Source organism: Rhincodon typus, chromosome 4, assembly GCF_021869965.1.
Source record: "Rhincodon typus isolate 14 chromosome 4, sRhiTyp1.1, whole genome shotgun sequence".
Taxonomy (NCBI): domain Eukaryota; kingdom Metazoa; phylum Chordata; class Chondrichthyes; order Orectolobiformes; family Rhincodontidae; genus Rhincodon; species Rhincodon typus.
Window position 1 is genome coordinate 7,040,835 of NC_063335.1, and position 12,845 is coordinate 7,053,679.

A 12,845-nucleotide genomic window follows, 5' to 3' on the forward strand; every position below is an offset into this window, starting at 1 on the left:
TCTGAAGGGTCGAGGCCCGAAACGTCAGCCTCTCTGCTCCTATGATGCTGCTTGGCCTGCTGTGTTCATCCAGCCCTGCACCTTGTTGTCACATATCCTTAGACTCTGTGGAGCAATTTAGCATGACCAATCTACTTAACCTGCACAACTTTGGACTGAGAGGAAACTGGAGCACCTGGCAGAAACCCACACAGACACCGGGGCAACATGCAAACTCCACACACCAGCACCCAAGGCTGGAATTGAACCTGGGTCTCTGGTGCTGTGAGGCAGCAGTGCTAATCGTTGAGCCACCGTGCCGCTGTATTTTATAATTTTATGCACCTCCCTCCGGCTGCCAAATATGAAGACCTTGGATTTAAGCTTTCCCTACGGTTAAGTATGTGTTCCTGGAAAAACAAAATCCCTGTGACTCCACTGTATCTCCATGGTGCAGTTGCACCCTTCCTGTAATGTATTGTGTTCTAGTTTTGACATTGTAGCATAGCATTTTTGCTGTTATATTCTGTCCCAAAATAGTGATGAAAAGTGCTACCTTCAAGGACCTGTAGACATGTACTTGTAGATGTCTCTATTTTTAGATTTTCCTGTATCCCTACTATTTCTTGAACAAACCCTTGGTCTTAAACCGTTGCCCTCAAACTTAAATATGGGCAATTAGACGTTTGTTTAAAAAAAAAGCTGCCTGAAACAGGCGGGGAAAGTCGGTGGATAAGTACTGGCAGGCATTTCAGATATTTCATTAAACTCGGCAAAGCTTCTTCCTGACAAAAAGGACTGAATGGAAATTTAACAAAATACATATTTTTGTCGTAGTAACTTTCAGTTGTTCTGAACGTGCTAAAACAGCCAACAGCATTATGCATATAATTTAGTTTGTTACAGAAAGTGTAAAACAGCTTGCAGAAAGGGAAGGCAGATCAGTCAGATGTCAAACTCTGTTTAACTCAATCACTTACAAAGAAATACATTTGAAGCCCTAGAGGGAGCTTAAGGGGTTGTGCACAAATCTGAAAAATAAAATGCTGGAGATTTTGTGTAAAAGACAAGGTGTCTTTGTTCCTTGGAATAGAGATTTCTGTAATGGGGCACAACAATGTTGAAGAACAATCTTCACAGAACTCAACATGTCTCCAATATGCCAGTGGTACAGTGAATAGAGAAATTTAATATGGTTTTAAGTAAATATGATAGTCAGTGGGAAAGTAATGGATTTGGAATGAGAAAGGAAGCGCAGAATCAGAGTGAACAGAAATAAATAGTAAGAAAACATTATCACAGGGAAAAGAAAACCCTTTGAGGTTGAGAGGGAGAGGGAATTAGATTTGTGTAAACTCTTTTACAACCAGAAGTATCTGAAAGCCCTTTGGAATCCATAAAGTACTCATCAAGTGGAACATTAAAGTCAAAAAAGTAAATTTCTTTCTTCCATATGTCAAAACAAAATGCTGTTGACTTTAGTTGGTGTACTTGCATCACTGTTGATTGTGTCAAATTAAGCTATGTAAACTTGAATTTCAAACATTGTGTAAAAATGATTTTAGTTCATATTTAACCTTAAGAATTGAACTGTGTTACTCTTGTGTCAAGAAAATGGATTTATTTTGTTTTCTACCTTAATGGAATAGACACACTTGAGATTCTAAAAGGTTACTGAAAATTTTAGCATTAATATTTCTTCAATTAAATCAACCACTTAAGCAGTGCAATTTGTTAATTTCTCCTACACCTGTGGTATCTTTGTAAAATGTTTTACTTACATATTTCTGTGGGTTGCGTCCACAGAGTCTTGATATAATAACATGGACTATCAAAAGGTGTTTGATCAAGAGCCAAATAGTAAAATTGAAAGCTATGGGATACGAGGGGCTGCAATGGTATGAATACTAAATTTTCTGACAGATAGAAAATGGAAAGTTGTACTGGCTGTTTTCCTGATGGTAGGGAAGTTACATAGTAGTTAATGCACTGAAAATTCACTGTTTTTAATTTGCCTTAATATTTGGACTTGAGGAATAGGAGCAATTTCAAAATTCACATAATATGAAACCCTGGGAGAGAGTACACTAGCGAGTATGATTAGAATCCTTTTGAATAGGACTTAGGCTGATGGAATAGGGAGATATGAATTTCAAAATACTTACGTGATGTATTCAGGAAGAAAGAATGCAAAGAGTAAATAAATGGTAAAACTTTAAAGGGAAGATGCTGGAGGAGATGTCTTGGGTTCTTAGGTGCAAATATTTGAAAATGACAGGATAGATTAACAAAGCGGTTAATAAAGTGCATTAGGTACTAAGAGCTAAGTTCGGTGGTGCACCGCTGATGTCCATGCCACTGGATCAGGAGGCCCATTAAGTGGCTAATTGGGAGGAAACAGCAAGTGGAGATGAGGGGCTGTCTTTCAGGTTGGTTACATGTGATCAGTGGGATTAGTATGGGGCTGCAACTGTTTACAATTTAATGACTTGGAGGAAAGAATTCAAATGTGCTGTAACCAAATTTGAAGATGACACAATAAGTAGCAGATTTGAGAGGGATGCAAACAGTTTACATAGAGGTATTGATAGGTTAGGTAAATTGACAAAGTTGGCAAAACAAGCACAATATAAGAAAATGTGAAGTCGTTCTTTTTGGAAAAAGAGAACAAAAGAATAGTATTTAAAAGGAGAAAACCTACAGAAAGCTGCAACACAGTGTGACTTGGGATACTTGTGTGTGAAACACAAAGCTAGTACATGGGTGTAGCATGTAATCAGGAAGACTAATGGAATGTTTGCCCTTATTTCAGAAGGGTTGGAGTTTGAGTAGAGAAGTCTTATTGCAACTGTACAATAGGCTGGTGAGACCACATCTGGAGTACTGAGCGGTTTTGGCCCCCTTTTTAAGGAAAGTAGTCATTTCATTTGAGGCAATTCTGAGAAGGTTCGCAAGGATGATTCCTGGTATGGAGGGTTTTTTTTTGAGCAAAGGCTAAATAGATTGGGGCTCTACTCACTGGAATTTAGAAGATTCGAGAGCCTATAGGAAACCCATAAGATACTTTGAGGGCTTGAGACGGTAAATGCTGAGAGGATGTTTCCCCTCATTCTAGAGTCTAGGACCAGAGAGCATAGTCTTAGAATAAAGGCAGAAATTGGGAGGAATTTCTTCTGAGGATTGAGAGACTTTGGAACTCCTTAGCACAGAGCTGTGGAGGCAGTTATTATGTATGTTTAAGGCTGAGATAGATATCTTTGATCACCTCTCTGATCAAAAATTTGTGGGGATAATGCAGGAAAGTGGATATGAGAAATTTCAGATCAGACATGATCCTATTGAATGCTGGAGTAAGCTAAAGGCCTACTCCTATTCCTGTTTCTTCTGGCCGTGGGGTCTTACTGTAACTGAAGTTTAGTGCCATGTATACTGAGTGGACAGTCTGGTCAAGTCTGAGATGTGCTTTGGTTGTAGGTGTTATTCTTCAAGTGTAATTTACACTTAATGTCAACAGCAATTTACCTCTTGATTCCTGGCTATTTATATTGATGTTGGTTTGATTGCTCACACACAAACAATAAAAAGTGAAACTTTGTTCTCATGGGGTCTTTGATAAATTTGTTCTCTTTTGTTGGTCTTCATGGGAATTGTAACACTCAACGCTCTTGTTCAAAGCAGTTCCTGTGTTCGATGGTTCAAAAACAGGCACAATAACTGAGATAACAAGGTGCAGAACTGGATGAACGCAGCAGGCCAAACAGCATCAGAGGAGCAGGAAGGCTGACGTTTCGGGCCTAGACCCTAACTGAATTATATCTCTGATTCTTTGGGAATAAATTTTTGTCATCTTTTCTCCATCAACATGTCTTCACTTATCTTGCAACCTAGTCGATGTAGAACATCACACCATAAATCTCTAAATATGTTTTGTATATCTTTGAGTTTTGTACACACCACCAATTTATAGTTTTTTGTTCAGCCTGATCAAACTGTGTGCAGAGATTTTATTATACCTGGAACTAGTCAGATTTGAAGAATAAATATTGTATCTCAAACAGAGTTTCCTGAGCAGTTATATTGCTTCAGAGCTCTGAAATTATTCAGTTGGAATTCTAAATCCTTTTCTTTGATTTTAGCTACAGATTTTCGTCTGATGAGCAGCTCCCAAACACAAAGTTCTGTGGACTAAGTCTTAACCAGAAGCAGTTATCTGGAACCTCCTCAGCTATGCTAGTCAGATTCTTGATGGCATAGATTTACCAGCACATCTTTGTGTGGTTCTGGACAGTCACACACAGCTGCAGCAACCTTTACATTTGTTGTGAGCTCCTATTGTACAGACACCACTGGATGATCTGAGTCATTGTTTCACTTAAAACCTGAAGTGTCCCTTTCAGTTAGGGTCTGACGGAAAAGATATGAGCTTTCATACCAAGGATTCTATTGCAGGGTTATTTCTTCTGTAATTAATGAATGGCAATGAAAATATTGAACAATTAATTTGTAGCTAACATTAATTTGGAGCTAGCGTTAATTTGGATTATGATAGTTGCGAAACATCTTGCTGTATTCATCTGTGTGTGGCTGCAATCAAACAAAGACAACATTACCTGAATACTTTAGATTTCTGTGAATTGCTTGAAGCACTGTCTGTTACATTTGGGCTTTTTTTTTAACTCTGTAATTTCAAGTAGTGCTACTTTGAGAAGCTTTCTGTGAAGTCCTAATGCATAAAGTTACAATTGAACAATATTAGGCTTCCAATTTAAAGGCATTATCCAACTGTCTTGGATACACCTAAACTGATGTTTTGGATAAACCTTAGACCAAGGCCTCATCTGCAGTTTTTAGCATAAAAGATAACATTGTACTGTTCGAAAAGGCTGGGAACAATTAAATCTCAAAATAGCTGAACATATACTGAGCATGTAAAATTTGTTTTGTCCTGACTGATTTGCTTCTCTTTCAGGTATTATGATCAACTGTGTGCCCTTGAGCCCAAGTTTCCATTCTCAGAAAATCAGGTATCTAAGTCTATCTAAGTAGATGTTTTGTACTGACCTTTTACAATCATTTCTTTCCTGCATATTAGGAGTACTTCGAAGCAGAATTTACTATGTTGCCGACCTCTTGTAGTGGTCTTCCTCCTCTGCTTGACATAAAACACCCCATTGCCTGATTGAAAGAGAAGCAGGCAGATTTTGCCATTGTGCTGGTGAACATTTATCTGTTGACACTGCTGAAGACCTGAAAAAGCTGTAAACTCCAGATAAAATGCACTGGCATCATTGAGCCAGAACGTCTGTTTTGGGTCTGTGTTATTTGGAAGTTGGCTGCTGTACTGGCCTGCAGGACAACAAGCAATAATTTTTAAAAGTCACTTACTGACCTTGAAGTGCATTAGAATTATTCGTGGTAGTGAAAAGCCTTTTAAAAATGAAAAGAATCATTATCTCCTTCGCATTGAATCCATTAGAATTCATGGAGATATCTAATGTCTCTCCAAAACCTTCCATCTATTGTCTTCAGAATTTATTTTTCGTGTTCCTGTTGCTCTTGTTATCCTTGGCATTAGAATTTGATACTTGGATAGTAATTTACTTTTTGTCTGTATCCCTAAAAAATGCAAAGAAATACTTAATGAGAAAAGGTTTCAGTTTAAAATTTAAATATATGAATGTCATATTAATTGGTTCTTCCTGTGATGTTAAAGCATTAAACCTATAGGCTTGGAGAACTAGCCAATTATCATGTCAATTTTAATTTTTTTAAATAGCTGAATGTTAGCTAGCATTACCCAGTTTGGCATTGGCACCCATTTTATGGATCCTCAGCTATTCCCATGAGAATCAAGAGACTTGAGAATAGGATGGGAAAGTGGATTTGAGGTAAAGACCAGACATCATTCTACTGAATGGCATGATTGGACCTACTCATGCTCCTATTTCTTACATTCTTTTCGGGCACTCGGGTGCAAACTTTCAGCTTTCTTAAATTTACAGAAGATGAACCCACAGTATGAACTGGATGTATAAGCAGCAGTTAGTTGTGTGCTCTTGGTAGGACTGAGTCTTGAGAATATCGTTTGTCACATCTCTGTTCAGGAAATCTTTTGTTTTTGGGTTAAATGTTAGTCTTGGAACATACTCGTAGATTAACTCAAAATTATCGAGACGTTTTCTCCTGTGAAATCTGTCCTGTCTTAAAATATGCTTGCTTCAATAAACCGTGCATAATTATGCTAAGTTAGAAAATGATCATGATGACTCCTCTAACTCCTTTCCTTTCATAATGAAGATTATACTGCTTATGTAGTTCTGAGGAAGGGTCACCGGACCCGAAACGTTAACTCTGTTTTTTCCTTCACAGATGCTGCCAGACCTGCTCAGCTTTTCCAGCAACTTTGTTTTGATACTACTTATGTTATCGTGACTGGTTCAGAAAATAGAATGAAATTCCACCAATTTACAGTAAATGTGTAGAATTGAAGGCAGATAAGTTTTTAAGTTTCTTTAATCAGTGAAATTGCCAAAAAAAGCTATAGACAGTAAGACGTAGGAGCAGAACTCGGCTGTTCAGCGCATCAAGTCTGCTCTGCCTTCTACGGTAAAGAATTCGACAGGTCCACTGCTCTGTGAGAGAAGAAATCCTTCCTCCTCTGTTTTTAAATGTGCGGTCCCTTATTCTGAGGTTATGTCCTTTGGTCCTAAACTTTCCCACCAGGGGAAACCACCTTTCCGCATCTACCCTGCCTAGTCCCTAACAGCCTTGTATATTTCAACAAGGCTGCCTTTCATTTTTGTAAATTCCAATGAGTACAGGCCTACCTACTCAATATCTCCTTTTTAAGATGATCTCTACATATCTAGTATAGTCTAGTGAACCTTGTCTGGGCTTCTTCCAATGTGAGTATGCCTTTCCTTAGATAAGTATTATACACAGCGTTCCAGCTGTAGTCTAACTAGTGCCTTGTATAGTTTTAGCAAAATCTCACAACTTTTATGCTCCATCCCCTTCAAAATAAAGGCCAACATTGTATTTGACTTCACCAGTCCCTGTTGAACATGGATGCTAGCTTTTTGTGATTCATGGATGAGGATTCCCAAATCCTGTTGTTCTGTAGCTTTCTACAGTTTTGCTCCATTTCCTCTCTTGGTTTTGCCGAAGTGCATAAGCTCAGGTTTCCCCATATTCCCCATCTGCCAAGTTTTTCCTGCTTAACCACCTATAATCCCTCCGCAGAAGTTTTGTCATCCTAACCACTTGCCTTCCCATACAATTTTTGTCACTCGCAAACTTGGCAGCAGTAATTCACTTTCTTCATCCAAGTCATTGATATATGTATTGTACATAATATGGTCTGAGCACTGATCTGTGGTACTCCACTCGTGTCAAGTTGCCATCTTGTCATAAGTGAAAGCCGATTCCAAAGAGAGAATTGTTGCCTACTTAGTGCTGCAGTGAAATGTAAGGTTCCCTTTCTGATAGCTGTGTTTACTAAATTGCTTCATTGGAGGCTGAAGATGAATTAGTTGAATGGCTGAAAAGATTTTTGTTTATGGACATGTAAGATGAATCAAGAGGAAGATGTTACTTAAGATTTATCTCACAAAGAAAATGGTGATCTCTGCAGAAAATCACATACCACCTTGGGTATAACACACTCATTCAAGAATACAAATGTAGTAGATCTCAATAAAAAGCATCTAGCTCTCTGTAGGCATTGGTTCTTGAACATTTTAGCATTTTAGGCCAGCAGTTCTTGCCCATCCTAATTGCTGTGGAAAGGTTGGTGATGAGCTGCCTTGAACAGTTGCGGTCCTTGGTGTAGGGACACCCACAGTGCTGTTGGGAGGGGAGCTCTGGGATTTTGACCCAGAGAGCATGGAAGAACAGTGATATCATTTCAGGTCAGCCCATTGTGCCTTGGAGGGCAACTTGCAGGTAGTGGTGTTGTCATAAATCTGTTGCCCTTGTTCTTCTCAGTGGCAATGGTCACAGTTTAGAAAGTGCTTTGAAAGTAGCCTTTGGTGAGTTATTGCAGTGTAACTTGTAAGTAGAGAGTAAATGCGGTGCGTATCAGTTGGGTTACTTTGACCTGGATGTGTAGAGGGTTTTTTTGTGTTGCTGAAGCATCCAAACAAGTGAAAAATATTTCATCACACACCTGTTTTATGCCTTCTAGATGTGGTCAGGCACTGGGGAGAAGGGAGATGAGTTCCCCACCACGTAATGTCTAGCTTCTGACCACAGTATTCCTACGGCTGGATGAGTTCAGTTTCTGGTCAACAGTAACCCTCAGGATGTTCGTAATGGGATATTTGATGGTAATGACATTGACTGTCATGGTTGATGGTTAGATTCTCTCTGTCTTTTTGGAGATGGTCATCGCTCAGCACCTGTGTGGTTGGAATGTTACATGCCTCTTATCAGCTCAAATCTGGATGTTGTCTTGGTTTTGCTACATATGGACACGGCCTTCTTCAGTATCTGTTGGGTTACAAATGTTGTTGATCATTGTGCAATCATGATGAAACATTCCCATTCTGACCTTTTATTGAGGAAAAGTCATTTAAGCAGCCGAAGATGATTAGGCCTACGACACTAGACACTACCCTGAAGAGTAAGGGGTTGTTCTTGTGGTGCATTTGGAGTGTTCCTACTTCTGGGCCAGAGACTTGGATTCAAGTCCCATTTTGAATCCGCACATTACAACACATGCCTGAACAGGCTAGTTTTAGAATAAGTCCTAAGGCTGAGGCAGTTGACCTCCCAGCAGTTACAACCTTCATCCTTTGTGTGAGGTATGATTCTGATCAGTGGTGAGTTTTCCCCTTCATTCCTGTTTACTCCAATTTTGTCAGAGCTCATTGATACCGTACTCGGTCAAATGCTGCCTTAATGTCAAGGGGAATCACTCTAATCTCGAGTCTGGAATTTAGCTCTTTCTTTCATGTTTGGATCAAAGCCCTAATGTGATCAGAAGCCAAGTGGCCCTGGCAGAACTTGGGAGGGTAGGTGTAGACTCAGTGAACTGAATGGCCTCTTTCTGCATTGTTGGGAGTTTGGTTCTATAGCCAGAATGTTGTAAGTGTCCCTAGTCTTCGCAGGATCCAGTGCCTCCAACTGTTTCTTGATGCGACGTGGAGTGAATTGAATTGGTTGAAGACTGGCATCTATGATGCTTGGGACCTCCAGAGCCGAACACGATTGAATGATCCATCAGCACTTTTCGTTGTTCTGCTACTATGTCTGGGCCAGAAGATCAAGCTTCAAGTTCCTTTTTTCAGATATATCTCGTATATCTCAGATATATTTCTGAACAGGTTGATCAAATAACTGCAGGAATTTGATTGTGCCTTACTGTACCGCTACTGACCTAGTTATTAACATTAACATTAACTTTACCTTTAACTAAATCCTTCTAGTCCAAAACTGCATTGTGTAGTATTTCACTATAGCAACCTATTACTGGAGATTCCCCAGAGGTTTCCTGCTTGGTGATCACAGCTTTGAAGCTCTGCAGAAATTTTGGGGAAATGTCAAATGTCATTTATAAAGCCTTTTTTTCATCTGGGAATTTTCCACACTCCCACAGTGAGGCAGTAGTGCTAATCCACCGTGCCACCTGTGTATATAGAAATTTTCATGAGCGTAAACAATATTTACATAGATTTCACAATCAGCTGTGTCACTCAGCTGATTTTGAAGCAAATCCAACCATCTGCCAATTAAAACCTTCAAGTAAGAATTTGATTTCAAAGCTGGAAACTTGTGGGCATGGCTTCCAGTTTTTGCATCAATTATTCTTTAGATAATTGTATATAGTAATATTCATTATTCGATATGAATGGTATTACAGACTTAAAAATGGTGTTTTTAAAATTGAATAATCAATTAATAAGCATTCTTGTATGTAGTTCGAGAAAATTAGATTGCAGTTATGTGACATACATTGAAACATTTAAGTCTGAAAATCACATTTGTCATACAGAATTGACTTGGAGGCTTTAAAACAAAATTGTTTCAGCATGAACCCATTTTACATTTTAAAATTTTTCAAAAACCCAACTAAAACCCCTTAAATTTATTTGATTTGTTTAAACAAGTTGCTGGACCTCTCCTGTATGCAAATTATGGAAAGTACTAAACATGTTCTTGTTTACATATGAAAATCCAGCCCTTTGCAACCAAATTGGAGGTTTTTGAAGAACTCATGTAAGCCAAGAAAAAGAAGACAGGATATCCAAAGCATGCTATAAAGAATGGATTTTTTTTTAGTGCTATGATTGTTACATAGGCAAATAGCCATTGAACTTGTAGCCAGACTCCTCAAACAGAACTAAAATTTTAGGACCAGGAACTCTCATTCTTTGATGTTGGAACAATTAAGATTCAGCAATGTTGCTGTGGATCTAGAGTGGCACACAGACGAGACCCTATCAGGCTATTATTTATAATTATTAATAATTATAATAGTAATTATTAATAAACACATTGAACTCGACCCCGTATACATTCCACTACGGAGGAAACCCGGAAGTGAGGCAATCCATTGCAACGGACCCCAGAGTTTAAAAACCAGGCAGGAAAACACACTGACGCTTCATCGGAGGCTGCACTGAGGATGTTATCAAGCATGGTAACAAAACGTCTGCGGAACAACAAATCAGCTCAGCGAGCCAACCAACCTCAACATCACCCTGGGCCTTGAGATCACAAATCTAGTAACATTGCCACCATACCATCTTCCCATTGCATTTAGACCTGATCTTTGGAGAAATTCCACCTATGCAACCTTTGCTTTCCATTCACTTCTGCAGTTAATGATTTCCTCAACCACTTCTCCACTTTCATTCTGCGGCCCCCGTGAAAACCATTGCTTTCTCACTGTAGTGCTACCCCTGATACTGCCCTCATCACTTGTTCCTAAGGGGCATTTTCATAGTAAATGGTCAGCTTACCACCCTATACCGTTTCCTTCATCCTTGCCTCCAAGAACAAGTGTGAGGTGTTTACCGATTTTAATTTTTATTTCTAAGATTGAGACAATGTGATCAGCTGCCTATGCTGCTTCTCTTCTCCAAGCCCAAAGGAGCCCCGCCACACTCAGACTAGTTTCAGACCCTATATATGGGTTCTTTTCTAGCTTTTTGCTTGTCGTTCCTCAGGCCGTCATCTTGGCTATGCAATCCACACCCTGCTCCCTTAATTCTGCATTTACTACTGGGAGGCGATGGCCTAGTGGTATTATCGCTGGACTGTTAATCCAGAGACCCAGATAATTGTCTGGCTCCTAGGTTCGAATCCTGCCAATGGAATTTGAATTCAATAAATATCTGGAATTAAGAATCTAATGATGACCGTGAATCCATTGTCAATTGTCGGAAAAACCCATCTGGTTCACTAATGTCCTTTAGGGAAGGAAAATGCCATCCTTACCCGGTCTGGCCTATGCATGACTCCAGACCCACAGCAATGTGGTTGACTCTTAACTGCCCACTGGGCAATTAGGGATGGGCAATAAATGCTGCCTAGCCAGCGATGCCTTCATCCCGTGAATGAATAAAGAAATGAATAAGCTAAATTGCTAACCTTGTAACTTCCTGTTTTTCTCAGGAGTGGATAGGTGTTTTCATTTCATGTACTGCCTTCCTCCCCTGTGAATCTGCCATCATCACCCTTCTCAAAAACAAAATCGGCCCTTGGCCACTCTGTCTTTGTAAAACATAGATCCATATCAAATCCCTTTTTCCGATTCATAGTCTTTGAATGTGTTGTCACCTCCAAAACCTGACCTCCTCTTCCTTGCAACTCCATTTTTGAAATGCCTATCATTAGGTTTCCACCCTTTATAACAGTACCAGAATTACTCTTCTTGTGGCCTATAAAGGTTTTTAAATGGTTGCAGTCCTGCCTTCTACTAAGTTTATACAGAATCTTTTAATATAATAAAATATTGCAAGTAGCTTCACAGAAGTTAATCTGATTAAGAATGATAATTCAGCTAGTTTTAGGAAATAAAAGCTTGCCTGAAGAGTGACCTTTCAAAAAGAATTTTTGGAAAAGGGGAAAAAAGTGTAGGTATTTGGCAATCAAATTCCAAATATTACAACCCAAACAATTGCTGCGTCAATTATATTAGGGGTGACCATATACTCTGGTCATGCAAGGGGCTGGGTTTGAATGGCTATTGGGCTGCACAGCATTACATGGACAGAAAAGAATGCAGCTATGGAGAGATTTGGACACTGAGTGTTTTGAATTTCCAATGTTGGTAACTCCAGTTCTTTAAGAAAAAGCACATTAGCCTTCAGGATTTTCTGACAGTTAGGGTGCAGAGTTTAAGCACATGACAAGTACTTCTGGTCTAGACATTTAAATTTATTGGCTCTTTGATCGCAGGCAGATCAAATGTTCTGTCCTTTTGAGAGTGTCATTCTAAAATGAACAGCTTTATTTTTATTTTCATTTTCATTTTTTTTTAGGTGTGAAAATTTATGATACTGGACATATGATTTGTTTGCGTGGGTTTAAAAAAAAACTACATGGCCAAAGAAGAGCTTTTTAAATAGTTCAATTGTTTTGGTAACTTTTTATATCCTTAAGTTTCACTGACCACAGCTGCTTTCCAACTATCATGTAATAAGAGTAAGGAAATTATACATTAGCATCTACGCATCCAGCTTTGCCCATGCAGGACACCTTCACTGGAATTTCATTCACAAAAAGGCTATTAATTGGTAGTGTAGGACAAAGCATGAAATATTTATCTTTTTAGAGTTGATGTTTCAAGAAACCCGACAAGTTGTGACATAATTTTTTTTTCTTCCCCCCTCCCCCCCCCCCACACCCACCCCATCTAA

The 12,845-nt window shown here is 39.1% G+C and overlaps 1 protein-coding gene across 2 annotated transcripts in view; it reads left to right on the plus strand.

Moving 5' to 3' along the window:
• LOC109934922 (programmed cell death 6-interacting protein) overlaps positions 1–12,845 on the plus strand; it is a 55,149-nt gene that overhangs the window by 15,887 nt on the left and 26,417 nt on the right. For both annotated transcript variants that reach the window (XM_048595829.1, XM_048595830.1), the window contains exon 2: positions 4,949–5,003. In XM_048595829.1, the coding sequence (XP_048451786.1) occupies positions 4,949–5,003 (55 nt within the window). The remainder of the gene's footprint in view (positions 1–4,948; positions 5,004–12,845) is intronic.